The following is a 15,724-nucleotide window of genomic DNA, read 5'->3' as shown; positions in this document are numbered from 1 at the left end:
GTTCTTCTTTATAGAATTCTGAGCTGAAACCATCGGGTCCTGGGATTTTCTGGAATTAGTATTGCTGTTGACTTCTAGTTTTAAAGCATGACCTGATAAGGTACATTGGGTTATTCCAATTTTTTTTGTATTTGTTGCGGTTTGTTTTGTTACTGGGTATGCTGTCAATTTTTCAGATGGTTCCATGAGGTGCTGAGAAGAAGGTATATTCTTTTATGTTTGGATGGAATGTTCTATAAATCTCTGTTAAGTCCATTTGAGTCAGAACATCTGTTAGTTCTCTGTTCATTTTTTGTCTGATTGAGAGTGGAGTGTTGAAGTCTCCCACTATTAGTGTGTGGGGTTTAATATATGATTTAACCTTTAGAAGTGTTTCTTTTACATATGAGGGTGTCCTTGTATTTGGGGCATAGATGATCAGCATTGAAATTTCCTCTTGTTGGATTTTTTCTGTGACTCATGAAATGTCCTTCTTTGTCTCTTTTGACTGGTTTTTAACTTGAAGTCTGTTTTGTTAGATATTAGATTGGTATATTTTTTCCCAACATTTTATTCTGAGACAGTGTCTGTCTTTGTGGTTGAGACGTGTTTCTTGTATGCAGAAGAGGGATGGATTCTGTTTTCGTATCCAATCTGTTAACTGTGCTTTTTTACATATGAGTTGAGTCCATTTACATTAAGGGAAATTAATGACCAGTGGTTGCTATCTCCTGTTAATTTAGTTTTCATCGTTGGTGATATTAATTTGTACACTTTTTTTTCCTTCTTCAGGATTTGCTGTAATGAGAACATCAACTGTCTGTGTTTTTGTTCGTGTAGCTATCTTCCTTGGGTTGGAGTTTTCCTTCTAGTATTTTGTATGGGGCTGAATTTGGGGCTAGGTATTGGTGAAATCTAGATTTGTCATGGATTATCTTGTTTTGTCCTTTTATGGTGATTGACAGTTTGTGGGTATAGTAGTGTGGGTATGGCATCCATGGTCTCTTAATATCTGCATAATGCTTGACCATGCATGACCTTCTGACTTTTATCGTCTCCATTGAGAAGTCAGGTCTACCTTTATATGTTACTTGGCCTTTTTCCTTTGCAGCTCTTAATATTCTTTCTTTACTTTGTACGTTTAGTGTTTTGATTATTATGTGGCGAGAGTACTTTCTTTGGATCCAGTCTATTTGGTGTTCTGTAAGCTTCTTGTATCTTCATAAGCATATCTTTCTTTAGGTAGGGAAAGTTGTCTTCTATGATTTTGTTAAATGAATTTTCTGTGCCTTTGAGTTGAATTTCTCTTTCTTCTATAACTATTATTCTAAGATTTGGCCTACTTATAGTGTCCCATATTTCCTGGATATTTTGGGTTAAGCTTTTGTTATATTTAATGCTTTCATTAACTGATGAGTCTATTTCCTCTATTGTATCTTCAGTGCTTGAGATTCTCTCTTCCATTTCTTGTATTCTGTTGTTCATGCTTGCATTTGTGGTTCCTGATCTTTTTCTCATGATTTCTGTTTCTATAATTCCTTTGGTTTGTGTTTTCTTTATTGTTTCTATCCAGTTTTCAAGTACTGAATAGTTTCGTTTATATGTTTGATTTTTTTTTCTTGGTTTTCTTTAAGTGATTTGCTGATATCTTTCATTTTTTTGTTTGTTTTTTCCTCAATTTCTTTAGAGTAATTTCTCATTTCATCTTTAAGAATTTTATTTTATTTTTTATTTTTATTTTTTATTTTTTGGTTTTTTGAGACAGGGTTTCTCTGTGGTTTTGGAGCCTGTCCTGGAACTAGCTCTTGTAGACCAGGCTGGTCTCGAACTCACAGAGATCCGCCTGTCTCTGCCTCCCGAGTGCTGGGATTAAAGGCGTGCGCCACCACCGCCCGGCCATCTTTAAGAATTTTAAACATTCTCTTGAGATTATTTTTCAGATCATTTTCTTCTGGTTCATCCATATTTGGTTGTTCAGGTCTTTCTTTTGTAGGGTCTTTAGGTTTTACTGGTATTGTGTTGCTCTTTGTGGTGTAGCATGTGATCTTACCTATCCTACTCATCTTTTCCTCTAATAGGTGTGGTTGGGGCTGTCTGAGATTCTGTTGAATAATCTTCTAGGTGCCAGTGAATCCAAAATTCAGATGGTTGTTCCTCATGGTACAGTCAATGTCACAGTTCTAGTTGCCCCGTTTGTTACTCCTGTTCCTGGAGATAGCTCAGTGCTCCTGTGGTTTGCTCTGCTCCCTTGGAGTTTGCTGTCTTAGGCCTTCTTTGGCCTAGCCTGCTGGCTTTGATCTGTTTCTGTAAATCTTGCTCTGGATCTTCTTCTGAAGAAGTCCCTGGTTTGGAGTTGGACCTCTTCTGGTGGAGATTGCTGACTCTGGATCTGGTTGCTGTCTCAGTCCTGATCCACCAGTGTTCTGGGAATGGGTTGGCTTCCAGCACTGGATTTACTCCTGGCTTCTGCTCCCCTGGAGCTTGTTTCCTCAGGCCCTCTCTGTCTTAGGTGTCTTGTTCAGTTCCACTCCTGTGGAATTTGTTTCCAAAGGTGGAGTTTATTGCCTCAGGTCAACTTTGGCCTAGGTTACTGGCTTTCACCTGTATCTGTAAATCCTGGTCTGGATTCCCTCCTACAGAAGTTTGGGTTGGAGTTAGACATGGAAAGGTTTCTTTTTCTGGTCTACTGCCTTGGAGGTCCCAGGCTCTGGTGCACCTGAACCCACAGAGGACCTGCTTACCTCCTCAGAAGTCCCAGACTGGCGCTTGAACCAGCAGGGGTTCCAGGTTTCTGCCTATTCCCTTTGATGTTCTAGACCAATGCCTGAACCCATAGAGGACCTGGCTCATGCCTACTCTGTCTGAGATCCCAGACTTGCTCCTGGCACCTCCTAGATCTCTGGTTCCTGCCTATTCCCTTGGAGGACCCAGGTTCACTCAAGCCCATGCTGACAGAGGTCCTGGCTCTGGCATAGTTCCTGGAAGGTCCTAGACTTTCACCCTGACCAACAAGGTGTTGGCTTAGGTCTACTCCCTTGAATGTCCCAGATTCTATACCCTCAGCAGTCTCTGTCTCACTGTCTCTGGTTACTTCCCTGTACCTGTTCCAGTGGAGATCTTTGACTATGGATTTGGTTGCTGTTTCTATCCTGATCAGCCCATGTCCTGGGACTGAGTTTGCTCCTAGCTTCTGCTCCTGGTGGAGCTTGTTCTCTCTGTGTCCTAGGCATCTGGTATAGTCCCACTCTGGTTCTGGTGGAGATCACAGACTCTGAGTCAGGTTGTTGGCTCAATCCTGGTCTGCCAGGTGTCCCAGGACTGGATTTGTGCCTGGCTTCTGCTCCCGGTGGAGCTCCATTCTTTTATTTTGAACTTGGAGCAATTTTGTATTTTCATTGTTCTGTACTTATATTTTATTTTGAACTATTAGCAATTTCATAGTTTCATTGTTTTATATTCATATAAAACTAATTTCATTTTTTTGGTAGATTGAAATTGAAAAGATACATTTATACACTCTGGTTTGCTGCCCCTTAGTATCAGTTGATTTTGTTATGAAATCTATTTTTTGGTACCAGGATAAACATAAGCCTATTTTCTTTTTCTTGTTTTTTTTTTTTGCAATATACTTTTTAAAATTGTTTTTATTGAGCTATACATTTTTCTCTGCTCCTCTCCTTTTCCCTTCCCCCCTTCTATGGGTCCCCATGCTCCGAATTTACTCAGGAGATCTTGTCTTTTTCTACTTCTCTTGTAGATTAGATCCATGTATGTCTCTCTTAGGGTTATCTTTTTCATCTAGGTTTTCTGGGATTGTGAACTGTAGGCTGGTTTTTCTTTGCTTTCTGTCTAAAAGCCACTTATAAGTGAGTACATATGATATTTTCTTTCTGGGTCTGGGTTACCTCTCTCAATATAATGTTTTCTAGATCTTTCCATTTGCTGCAAATTTCAAGATGTCATTATTTTTTTCAGGACATTATATAATTGTACTTTATTTTCCTTATCTATTCTTCAGTTGAGGGGCATTTAGTTACATGCTTATATAAACTTAAGTACTGTTCATTACTATAGTCATTCATCTAGATGTTGTACTTGATAATTTTATCATTATGTTAAAATCATATATTGTATGTATTCCTACTAAAATGGCAACAGTTTTTATATGTTATCTTCCATGAGTTATCCAGTCAGCCAGATATTTATGCTTCTTATGTATACTTATGTTTTATTTGCCAAATTAGATTGATTTCTTTTTCGTTTTCTCAATTCCAGGATTAATATAAACTCTAATCTTTAACACATTTTACCTAATTCATAATTTAAAGTTCATTGTATCTTCTTATGGTAACTCATTATATTTATTAAGGACTATTTATTAGTAATTTCCATATATCTTGCTGGGTTTTTTAGTTTTGTTTTGAGACAGGGCTTACTATGAAGTCTTGACTGTCCTGGAACTCCTTATATAGACCAATAAATATATTACTTTCTAATATACTTTTCAGTCAGCCAACCAAACATGCTTTAAGTTCATGTACTTTTTTTCCCCTGTAAAACAAAACCTTTTTATTAAGCATTAAATTACGTTTTTCTATAAACAATGATATCAATAACTTTTTTGTAATTAATTAAAACAAATTATTAATTCATGGTTTTCTTGAGACAGGATTTCTCTGTGTATTCCTGGCTGTCCTGGAACTCACTATGTAGACTTTACTGGCCTTAAAATAATAGACCTGACCCCTGTTTTTTAAGTGCTTATTTTAAAGGCATGTGCCACCACTGCACAATTTATTATCTTATGTGTATTGATATTTAGTCCACATGTATGTCTGCATACTACATGTATGCCTGGTGGCTAAGGAAATCAGAAGAGGGTGTCAGATTTCATGGAACTGGTATTATAGATGGTTGTGAACTGCCATGTGGGTTCTTGGAAATGAAACTAGGTCTTATGGAAGAGCAAGCAATAATATTAACTTCTAAGCCATTTTTCAGGTTTGAATTCTTTTTTTTTTTTTCTTAATTTTCGAGACAGGGTTTCTCTGTAGCTTTTGGTTCCTGTCCTGTAGACCAGGCTGGCCTCGAACTCACAGAGATCCACCTGCCTTTGCCTCCCGAGTACTGGGATTAAAGGCGTGTGCCACCAGCACCCGGCTTCAGGTTTGAATTCTTTAAGGCAATTTTAATATTTTGAGTTCTACTCCACTGACATTTTAATATGTTCAAAGTTTTAATACTAAATTTAAAAGCCTGACTACTGGATTATTTGAAAATTTTAATAGTTTTCTGAATTTTTTCAATTTCATATTTAGAAATACTATCTTACAGTGTTATGCCAAATATTTAGAGTTTGAAGTAATCTTTACCTACCATGTTTTTATTAATCAATAACTAAGCAATTGTGATACTTGTCACTAAAGGAAACAAGTTAATTCAAAGGTACATAGGTGTATAATGCTTATATAAGAAGGTGAACCAGAACTACTTGTAAACATAACTTTAAAAATTATTAAAAGTTGGCTATATTGATAGATCTGTCCTGAAGAGAACTTCTTGCTTTTGCAGAGGATCTGCATTTGGTATCCAGATATGGTGGTTATAGTCAGCTCAGTTGCAGGGGATTTGAAACATTTTTTCTGTCATTTGAGTATAGGCATGCACATATTTAATGCAGGCACAGTGATTATATGCTTAAAATAATAAGTAAATTGAAAATATATTTTCAGGTATGAATTTGGAGTCTTCAAGTACTCCAACAAGTCAATATTTTTTAAACAGATATATTTATTTTTATTTTCTTTGAAGTATTTGCCTATTTGAATTTGTGCCATGTGTATATCTGGTGCTTATGGAGTTAAGATCTAGAGTTACAGGTGGTTGTGAAGCTCTGCATGGGTGTTTGGAAACAAAACTAGATCCTCAGCAAAAGCAGCAAGAGGTCCTAATTTCTTTAATAGTCTCTCTAGCCTTGAAATTTGATTTTGATGATGCAGAAAAGTGAACTTTTTCGATTTTTGGATTGGTTACAAAGGTGTTTTGGAAATTGGTAGTATGTAGGAAAAGAAATATAATGACAATACTATTGTAAAGTTTTTGGTGTGAATATTTAAAAATCTAATGAGAATTTGAGGAAAGAATAAAGTTAGGGTGTGTAATTCACGTTTATGTTGAAACTGAGAAAAGAATTTAGAAAATTCTAACCAATATAAAATTGTGTAGGAATTCATTTCTTAAAAACATCTTAAGACTAATCTGACTTTTATTAAAAATCAATTTATAGCTTTTATATGTTTTCTGTTATCTTTTTTTTTTCTTAAAAAGGAATCTCGGTAAAAATGGTTTGTCTAATAGTCATATTCTGCTGGATTTATGCCCACCTCCAAGACCACCATCTTCACCATACCCTCCATTACCAAAGGAGAAGTTGAACCCACCCACTCCCAGTATTTATGTGAGTCTGATTAGTCAACTAGAAATAAATTAATTGTTTGAACTAACTTGAATGATAATAAAAAGTAGTTATTTAAAACAGTGTAAATTGACTTTTAGGTAGCTATAAATTTTGACTCTTAATGGGTTGAATATTTCAGAAATTGTATTTTCTAATCTAAACTTCTAATCTAAATTTATTTTCTAAATCTAAATTTTGTTTATAGGTGGTAAATTAAATATTTTGTTTGGATTATGACATCAATGAAACATTTTTCATTGTAATTGGTAATGTTTCTGTTTTTATAGGTTTTTATAGGTTTTCATAAAATGTTTGTTAATAATACAAAATTATTGTGTTTATTTCTTGTTTGTCAAATATAAAGATTGTAAAATTAACGTATTAACTGGATTATATGGTTATATTCTTAGCACTTGTGAAAATGAGGGAGGCAGAACACATGTTCAAGGATAGTTTGTTGTGTATGATCAGTTTCAGACCAGCCAGAAATATATAGTGAGACCTTTTATGAGAAAAATAAAAGAGCAATAGCCTTACCAGTATTTGTGCTTCTTACCCCTCTTTTTTCTATTTGAAGTGATTAAAGTTCTAGATAAATAAACTAAAGGTAGTACAATATTGCTACATTGATTTACATATCTTTTTTCATTCCATGTATGTGTATATATGGTCGGGGATTGTATTGATTGCATCCTTTTGAGCTTTTCTTTTAACACATTACATAAATCTTCTAAATACAAAGGGTTGAAAAAGAGACTCATGCGGAGATGTAGAAATTTTCAAAGAATATTGAGAACAAACATAAAATAAGATTTGTTGTTTTGGGGCCCTAAATAGTTCTTTTTACATTTTACATTCTTTTTAAAAATTTATAGATATTAAGCTCATTATTTAGCACATATTTTATTAAATATGTGAAGTCAATGCATTCAAAACATGCTGCTGGAAAGAAATTTGGTTAATTAAAATATTTGCATATCACTAGAAGTTCTATTGTTATGCAACTGATAAGAAGCATTTAAAGAGAATGAAATTTTTACAATTCTTTTAAAATTATCATTTAAAAGAAGAAAGTTATAATTTCTTGAAAGGATGATCATAAATACTATAATGTCATATCAATACATATCATACATACATTGTCCATACCATGTTAATGGCTTGGAATGTATTTGTTGTATATTTTACATTGCCACATTGAGAACTAATGAAATATTTTAAATTTGCAGTTGGAAAATAAGCGTGATGCCTTTTTCCCTCCATTACATCAATTTTGCATCAACCCAAAAAACCCTGTCACAGTAATTCGAGGCCTTGCTGGAGCTCTTAAGTTAGGTAAGCTTAAAAATATTTGAGCACTTTCATTATTAGTGAACTTAAGATGCCAGTCATTGGTTGCTTTATTTTTATCATATCAAATATTTTAATTGTTTATTTAGTTTTGTCTTTTTAATCTTCTATTGCTTCTGTTTTTTTTCCTCACTCCCTTTTCTTTCCCTCTACCTTCTGTTTTTATAGTACTACTTTGCTTCCTTTTTTTCTCTCCTCCAGTTCTCTACCTAGGCCCATGTGTATTTATTTTCTATAATTTACTCTTTAAAGTTTGTCATAGTAATTTATCACTTAAACATGTTATTTGAGCACACATGATATAAATGATATTGTTTGCTGACAGCGTTCTTTAATTGAACATTTGTTTTAAAATATGGATAATTATGTTGCACGATAGAATATTTTAAAATGTCTTTAAAATTTTTTTTTAGTATTATTTGATACTTTTAATATAAAATATACCAGATACTTCTTTGACCTGTCTTAATGGCTAGCTAGATCAAGGCAATCTCTTTCAATTCTACCAAATAGATTGAAACTATTTTTATAGAAACATACTATTCCATGATGTAAAATTTTAAGATCTTTCAAATTTTCATTTCATTTACTGTAATTTTACAAAATTAACAAATATTATTTATTTATGAAGATCTTGGACTTTTCTCTACCAAAACTTTGGTAGAAGCTAATAATGAGCATATGGTAGAAGTGAGGACACAATTGTTGCAGCCAGCAGATGAAAACTGGGATCCCTCTGGAACAAAGAAAATCTGGCGGTATGAAAATAAAAGTTCTCATACAACAATTGCTAAATATGCCCAGTACCAGGCCTGCTCCTTCCAGGAATCATTAAGAGTAAGTTTATTTTGCATTAAAATTGGGGAGAAGAGTGTTAAGGGGATTTTAGTAAAGTAGTTTACTGTTCAGCAATTCATCTATGATACACTAATGTATGTTTTTAACATTGGTGCTATGTTTCTATGGGCCTGTGTAATGTGTGTACTTTATACTTTGAGAAAATACCTTTGAACTTGGAGAACAGAGTATGCTGGATGACTAGTGAGTTCAAAGGATCTGTCTGTCTCTATCTCCTTATACTAGAATTACAAAGCCATGACCTTAAGTACTTTGATAAGTTTGGTTGTGTTTTGACACAGGGTATCACTGTGTAGCACTGGCTGAAATGAAATTTATGAGAGATTGCATCTGCATCTGCCTTCCAAGTGTTGGGATTAAAGATGTGTGCTACTGTACCTAGCTAGTACACTGTCAAAATTAAGAACATGTATATTCACCATGAAATCCACAAATAAATACACACAGAAAATTAAGAACTCCATAGAAGGTATTTCCAATAGAGTCAATAGTATAATCATATTATAATAACAGTATAATTGTTTCATCCATGTTCAAGATGGATAGCTACTAGTAGTCAGGAGCAGAAAAGAAACTCCTCTCAGAATCTTCCTTTTGCTAGGCAAATGATCTATTTCTATGCTAAAGCCTAACCCCTCTTATGGTATATTTAAAGCACTAAGTATTTAGAACAAAGGGAATGTTTTGAAAGCTGCCAAAGGGAAACAACCTCATTTCATGTAAAGACAGAGAAACATCAAAGTTATGGTTCCTCAACAGAAACCTTAAAAGCACGAATAGTTTAAAGTGACATGTTTTAAGGGTTTTTTTTTTTTTTATTTATTTATTATTTATACAGTGTTCTGTCTGCATGCCAGAAGAGGGAACCAGATCAAATTACAGATGGTTGTGAGCCACCATATGGTTGCTGGGAATTGAACTCAGGACCTCTGGAAGAGCAGCCAGTGCTCTTAACCTCTGAGCCATCTCTCCAGCCCCAGGATTTTTTTTTTTTAAATCACATTTTTAAATACATGTACCAAATTAAGTAAAACTACTAATGCTAATGGAGAAAAAAAGAAAAATACTCCATGATAAAGGAATTTATACTCATTAAAGGATAAATTTTTCAGACTGAAAAATGCAAGATTATCTAAGTTTGTCAAAGTTAATAAAGAATTCTATAAATGAAAAAGAAATTGCCAATATATATTTTTAGTAGTATTAAAAATTCAGTTATAAAATGTAAACCATTTCATCTTATTTTGAACGCTTTCTGTCAATAAAACAAATACCAAATGGTGTAATGGATTTGGAGAAAGGGAAATCTTTGTTAATTGTTGCTTAAGCTGAAAACTGGATCTTCTGTAAAGCAAAAGATATTGAGCCTATATAATTCATGATCCTGGAGAAGCTAAATAACAAGGTGAACCCTAAGAAAAACATACATAGATCCACCTGGAAAGGGGAAAAAACAAAGTTGCCTGACAAAATTAGGATGCTGAGGTTGGGGAGAATGGATGGTGGAAGAGAAAGGGGAGGAGGGTGGGAACTAGATAGTTGAGATGGAGGAAGGACAGAGATAAGAACTAGGAAAGAGATATTTTAATTGAGGGAACCATTATAGGGTTAGTAAGAAATCAGACACTAGAGAAATGACCCCAGCTAAGACCATAAGCAATAGAGAAGAGGGTGTCCAAACTGGCCTTGCCCTGTAGTCAGACTGATGAATATCTTAAATATCACCATAGAACCTTCATTTAGCAACTAATGGAAACAGAGACAGAGACCCACAGTGGAGCACTGTACTGAGTTCCCAAAGTCCAGTGGAAGAATGGAAGTGTGAGCAATAGCAGTTTTTTAAGTTAATTATAATGATGCAGTGTTTTGAGAAATCATAATAGGAGCATGGACATCTGGTTGACGATCCCCATTGTTTCATAGTAGCATTTATGCCCCTAAGGTCATATAACATTTGAAATTTACTTTAATATCTATTTTCCTCACAGATTACCTGAATGTCCTGAGACAATGTAATGCTGCACAGTGCCAGAGGAAAAATTTTAAGACATTAGTACACTTTCTTTTGGAAATATTTAATTACTTCAAATTTACTTTTGTATCTATTATTTTACATTTAGGCCACAGTTTCTTCCTCCCACATTTCCTCCCAGTCCATATCCCCAACAATTACTTTGTTCTAATCAACTCCTCCATTTCTGTTCAGAAAAGGACTGATCTTCCATAGGTATCAAGAAAACATTGCATTTCAAGTTGCAGTAAGACTAAGCATCTCCCCTTGTATCCATGCTCATCAAGGTGACTAAGCATGGAGTAGGGTCCCAAAAGCCCATAAAATAATCGGAGGTAGCCATTGTTCCCACAACTTTAAAATATATGCAGAGTGCCTAGGTCAGTCCCATGTAAGCTTCCTGATTATCCATTCAGTCTCTGTGTGCCCCTATGAACCCTGATAGTTGATTCCATGGATTAGTTTGTTATATTATTGACCTCACTGACTCCTACTAGCCTTTCCTCTTTTCAGCAGGATTCTCTGAGCTCCATTTAATCTTTGACTGTTGTGGTCATTAGTTTGCACCAATTGCTGGATGACGAGTCTCTGATGATTATGGCCTAGCCAACTATCTATGGGAGTAGCTTTTTTATTTTCTTCCATTGATGTTTGGTTTTATTCTGAGTTTCTATGTCATCATTGTCTGGGTCCAGGCTAGGCTCACTCCTGTGGCGTGGGTCTCAGTCTAGACCAATTTTTGGTTGCCCATTCTCACACTCTCTGTGTCAGTCTTACCCAGTACATCCCATAGGAAGGACAGACTGTAGGTCGAATATTGGGGGTCTAGGTTGTTGCTTGATTTACCTACTCTCTCTGTGTATCTCTGTTCGGTTTTCCTACTTATATAGTATGAGGAGCGGGCTGCTTCCTGCCACCCAACTGTTGTATGAGGAGCGGGCTGCACCCGACTCCTGGCTGCCTGGCTAGCTTATACCCCGAAATAACAACACACAAATTGTATTCATTTAAACACTGCCTGGCCCATTATCTCTATCCTCTTAATGGCTAACTCCTCCTTCTTGATTACGCCCATTTCTGTTAGTCTGTGTAGAACCACAAGGTTGTGGCTTACCAGAAAGATTCAGCATGTCTGACCTGGTAGCTGGCTCCATGGTGTCTCTCTCTGCCTGCCTTCCTCCTCCCAGGATTCAGATCTGTCTTCCTGCCTCAGTACTGTCCTATCAAAAGGTCAAGGCAGCTTCTTTATTTAATCAATGAAAACAACAGAAATACAGAAGGACCTCCTACACCATATCTGTCTTTAATCTTATAGACTGTTGGTTGAAACAAGTTCATTCATCAACCATATACATATTCATTCAACACATATACAGGAGGACATCATACATCACTTACCTTTGCATTTTTTACCATAAACTGAGGTGAGAAGTTTTGCCATGAGTTAGTTGCTAAGGACTTTTGCAGTGAGTGACCACAGGTCTCTGTTAACTCTTGCTAGTTCTGATTAGAGAAACTGGAAGTGATCCAGGTCCCTCTGTGTTAAAAAGATGGTGATTTAATAACCCAGACTTCTGCAATCCTATCTTTGTGAGTAATCTGATGAGTATAACTTGCAAACTATATTCAGAGACTCTCAGACTCGCTTAACTAGTTGTAGAAAATAGGGTTTGAAATTTCTCACTGTACTGTGGCCAAAGACTGAACTTTGAGAGATTGTTTCATTTGCCAGAATTACAGTGTGGAGAGAAGTGTTCCTTCTCTCAGTACACAGGAATAATGGTGTCCCAAAAGTGAGGAAAACATTGCTAACATTATGGGACAAATCCCATGGGTATTTTAGTGGGGTCCAGGGTATCACACAAGAAAAATTTTATATATATATTAAAATTTTCAGCCTCCTCCCCGCCTCCCATTTCCCCCCCTCACCCATTCTACTCCCCCTCCCACCTCTCTTCTCCACCTCCATCTCTAGTACTAAGGGCAGTCAGGGTTCCCTGCCCTGTGGGCAGTCCAAGGTCCTCCTCCCTTTACCCAGGTCTAGGAAGGTGAGCATTCAAACAGGCCTAGGCTCCCACAAAGCCAGTACGTGCAGTAAGATCAAAACCCAGTGCCATTGTCCTTGGCTTCTCAGTCAGCCCTCATTGTCAGCAATGTTCAGAGTCCGTTTTTATCCCATGCTTTTTCATTCCCAGTTCAGCTGGCCTTGGTGAGCTCCCAATAGATCAGCCCCACTGTCTCAGTGGGTGGGTGCACCCCTCGCAGTCCTGACTTCCTGGCTCATGTTCTCCCTCCTTCTGCTCCTATTTTGGACCTTGGGAGCTCAGTCTGGTGCTCCAATGTGGGTCTCTGTCTCTATCTCCATCCATCGCCAGATGAAGGTTCTATGGTGATATATAAGATATTCATCTGTATGACTATAGGTGAGGGCCATTTCAGGTTCCCTCTCCTCAGCTGCCCAAGGAACTAACTGGGGAAATCTCCCTGGACACCTGGGAGCCCCTCTAGAGTCAAGTCTCTTGCCAACCTAAGATGGCTCCCTTAATTAAGATATATACATCCCTGCTTTCATATCCACCCTTTATCCCAACCATCCCACGCTCTCCCCATCCTCCTCTTCTCACTTTTCTCTCCCCATTTCCCCTTATCCCCAATCCATTTCCACCCCCAAGTTCTCATTTTTTGTCTAGCAATCTTGTCTACTTCCTATATCCAGGAGGATAACGTAATGTTTTCCTTTGGGTTCACCTTCTTATTTAGCTTATCTAGGATCTCATATGCTCAGTGTCCTTTATTTATGGCTAGAAACGAATTATGAGTAATTACATGCTATATTCATCTTTTTGGGTCTGGATTACCATACTCAGGATAGTGTTTTCTATTTCCATCCATTTGCATGCAAAATTCGCGATGTCATTTTTATTTTTATCGCTGAGTAGTACTCTAATATGTATATATTCCACACTTTCTTCATCCATTCTTTTGTTGAAGGGCATCTGGGTTATTTCCAGGTTCTGGCTATTACAAATAATGCTGCTATGAACATAGTTGAACAAATGCTTTTGTCATATGATAGGGCATCTCTTGGGTATATTCCCAAGAGTGGTATTGCTGGGTCCTGGGGTAGGTTGATCCCCAATTTCCTGAGAAACTGACACACTGCTTTCCAAAGTGGTTGCACAAGTTTGCATTCCCACCAGCAATGGATGAGTGTACCCCTTACTCCACAACCTCTCCATCAAAGGAAATCAGTGGTGTTTTTGATTTTAGCCATTCTGACAGGTGTAAGATGGTATCTCAGTTGTTTTAATTTGCATTTCCCTGATCGCTAAGAAGGTTGAGCATGACCTTAAGTGTCTTTTGGCCATTTGAACTTCTTCTGCTGAGAATTCTATGTTCAGATCAGTGCCCCATTTTTTAATTGGTTTAATTATCATTTTAAAATGTAGTTTCTTGCCGGGCGATGGTGTTGCACGCCTTTAATCCCAGCACTCGGGAGGCAGAGGCAGGTGGATCTCTGTGAGTTCGAGACCAGCCTGGTCTACAGAGCTAGTTCCAGGACAGGCTCCAAAGCCACAGAGAAACCCTGTCTCGAAAAACCAAAAAATGTAGTTTCTTGAGTTCTTTATATATTTTGGAGATCAGACCTTTGTCTGTTGCGGGGTTGGTGAAGATCTTCTCCAGTCAGTGGGTTGCCTTTTTGTCTTAGTGACAATGTTCTTTGCTTTACAGAAGCTCCTCAGTTTCAGGAGGTCCCATTTATTCAATGTTGCTCTCAATGACTGTGCTGCTGGGGTTATACGTAGGAAGTGGTCTTCTGTGCCCATGTGTTGTAGAGTACTTCCCACTTTCTCTTCTATCAGGTTCAGTGTGTTCAGATTGATATTGAGGTCTTTGATCCATTTGGACTTAAGTTTTAAGTTTTGTGAATGGTGATAGATATGGATCTATTTTCATTCTTCTATAGGTTGACATCCAGTTGTGCCAGCACCATTTGTTGAAGATGCTTTCTTTCTTCCATTGTATACTTTTAGCTCCTTTATTGAAAATCAAGTGTTCATAGGATTGTGGGTTAAAATCTGGGTCTTCTATTCAATTCCATTGGTCGACTTCTCTGTTTTTATTCCAATATCAAACTGTTTTCAATACTGTAGCTCTGTAATAGATTCTGAAGTCAGGGACGGTAATGCCTCCAGAAGTTCCTTTGTTGTATAAGATTATTTTGGCTGTCCTGGATTTTTTGTTTTTCCATATAAAGTTGATTATTGTCCACTCAAGATCTGTGAAGAATTTTGATGGGACCTTGATGGAGATTGCATTTAATCTATAGACTGCCTTTGTTAGAACTGCCTTTTTTACTGTGTTGATCCTTGTAGAAGAAGTTGCAGGCCTGCGTTCCTGCCACCCAGCTCCCGGCCGCCTGGTTAGCTTATGCCCCAAAATAACGACACACACACTGTATTCATATAAACACTGCTTGGCCCATTATATCTAGCCTCTTGCCTGGCTAACTCTCATATCTTGCCTAACCCATATTTAGCAATCTGTGTAGCACCAGTCTTACCGGGAAAGATTCAGCATGTCTGACCTAGCGGCTTGCTTCATCATGTCTGCCCTGGAGAGGAGAGGCATGGTGTCTGCCTCACTTCCTCTTCCCCCCAGCATTCTGTTCTGTTTATTCCACCCACCTATGTTGTAACCTATCAGGCCAAGTAGTTTCTTTATTAATTAACCAATGAATTCGACACTCCCATATCACTTCCCCTTTTTCTGTTTAAACAAAAAAAGGCTTTAACTTTAACATAGCAAAATTACATATAACAAATAACAAAACAGTTATCAAGTAAGAATTACAGTTACAATATTTTATCTTTTATCATAACAAAGGAAAACAGCTATAACTATCTATTCTTCAACTCCACCAAAGACTCCAGAAGGATATAATATTACCTAAGTAAATGAGAAGTAAGCAACTTACAAAACTCTAGAAATCACAGAGACATCTCTCTGCATGGACAGTCAGCCAAAGTTCCTCTGTACCATTGGGGCATCCATCTTCGGCCTACAGG

General features: G+C 36.8%; 1 protein-coding gene across 5 annotated transcripts in view; it reads left to right on the top strand.

Moving 5' to 3' along the window:
• LOC130868823 (histone demethylase UTY) overlaps window positions 1-15,724 on the top strand; it is a 498,107-nt gene that overhangs the window by 121,076 nt on the left and 361,307 nt on the right. For all 5 annotated transcript variants that reach the window (XM_057760846.1, XM_057760847.1, XM_057760849.1 and 2 more), the window contains 3 exons: window positions 6,307-6,436; window positions 7,666-7,771; window positions 8,418-8,623. In XM_057760846.1, coding sequence (XP_057616829.1) covers window positions 6,307-6,436; window positions 7,666-7,771; window positions 8,418-8,623 — 442 coding nt within the window. The remainder of the gene's footprint in view (window positions 1-6,306; window positions 6,437-7,665; window positions 7,772-8,417; window positions 8,624-15,724) is intronic.

Source organism: Chionomys nivalis, chromosome Y (assembly GCF_950005125.1).
Source record: "Chionomys nivalis chromosome Y, mChiNiv1.1, whole genome shotgun sequence".
NCBI classification, from domain to species: Eukaryota; Metazoa; Chordata; class Mammalia; order Rodentia; family Cricetidae; genus Chionomys; species Chionomys nivalis.
The sequence above is the reverse complement of the archived record's forward strand: the minus strand, read 5'-3'. Positions and strand labels throughout refer to the sequence as shown.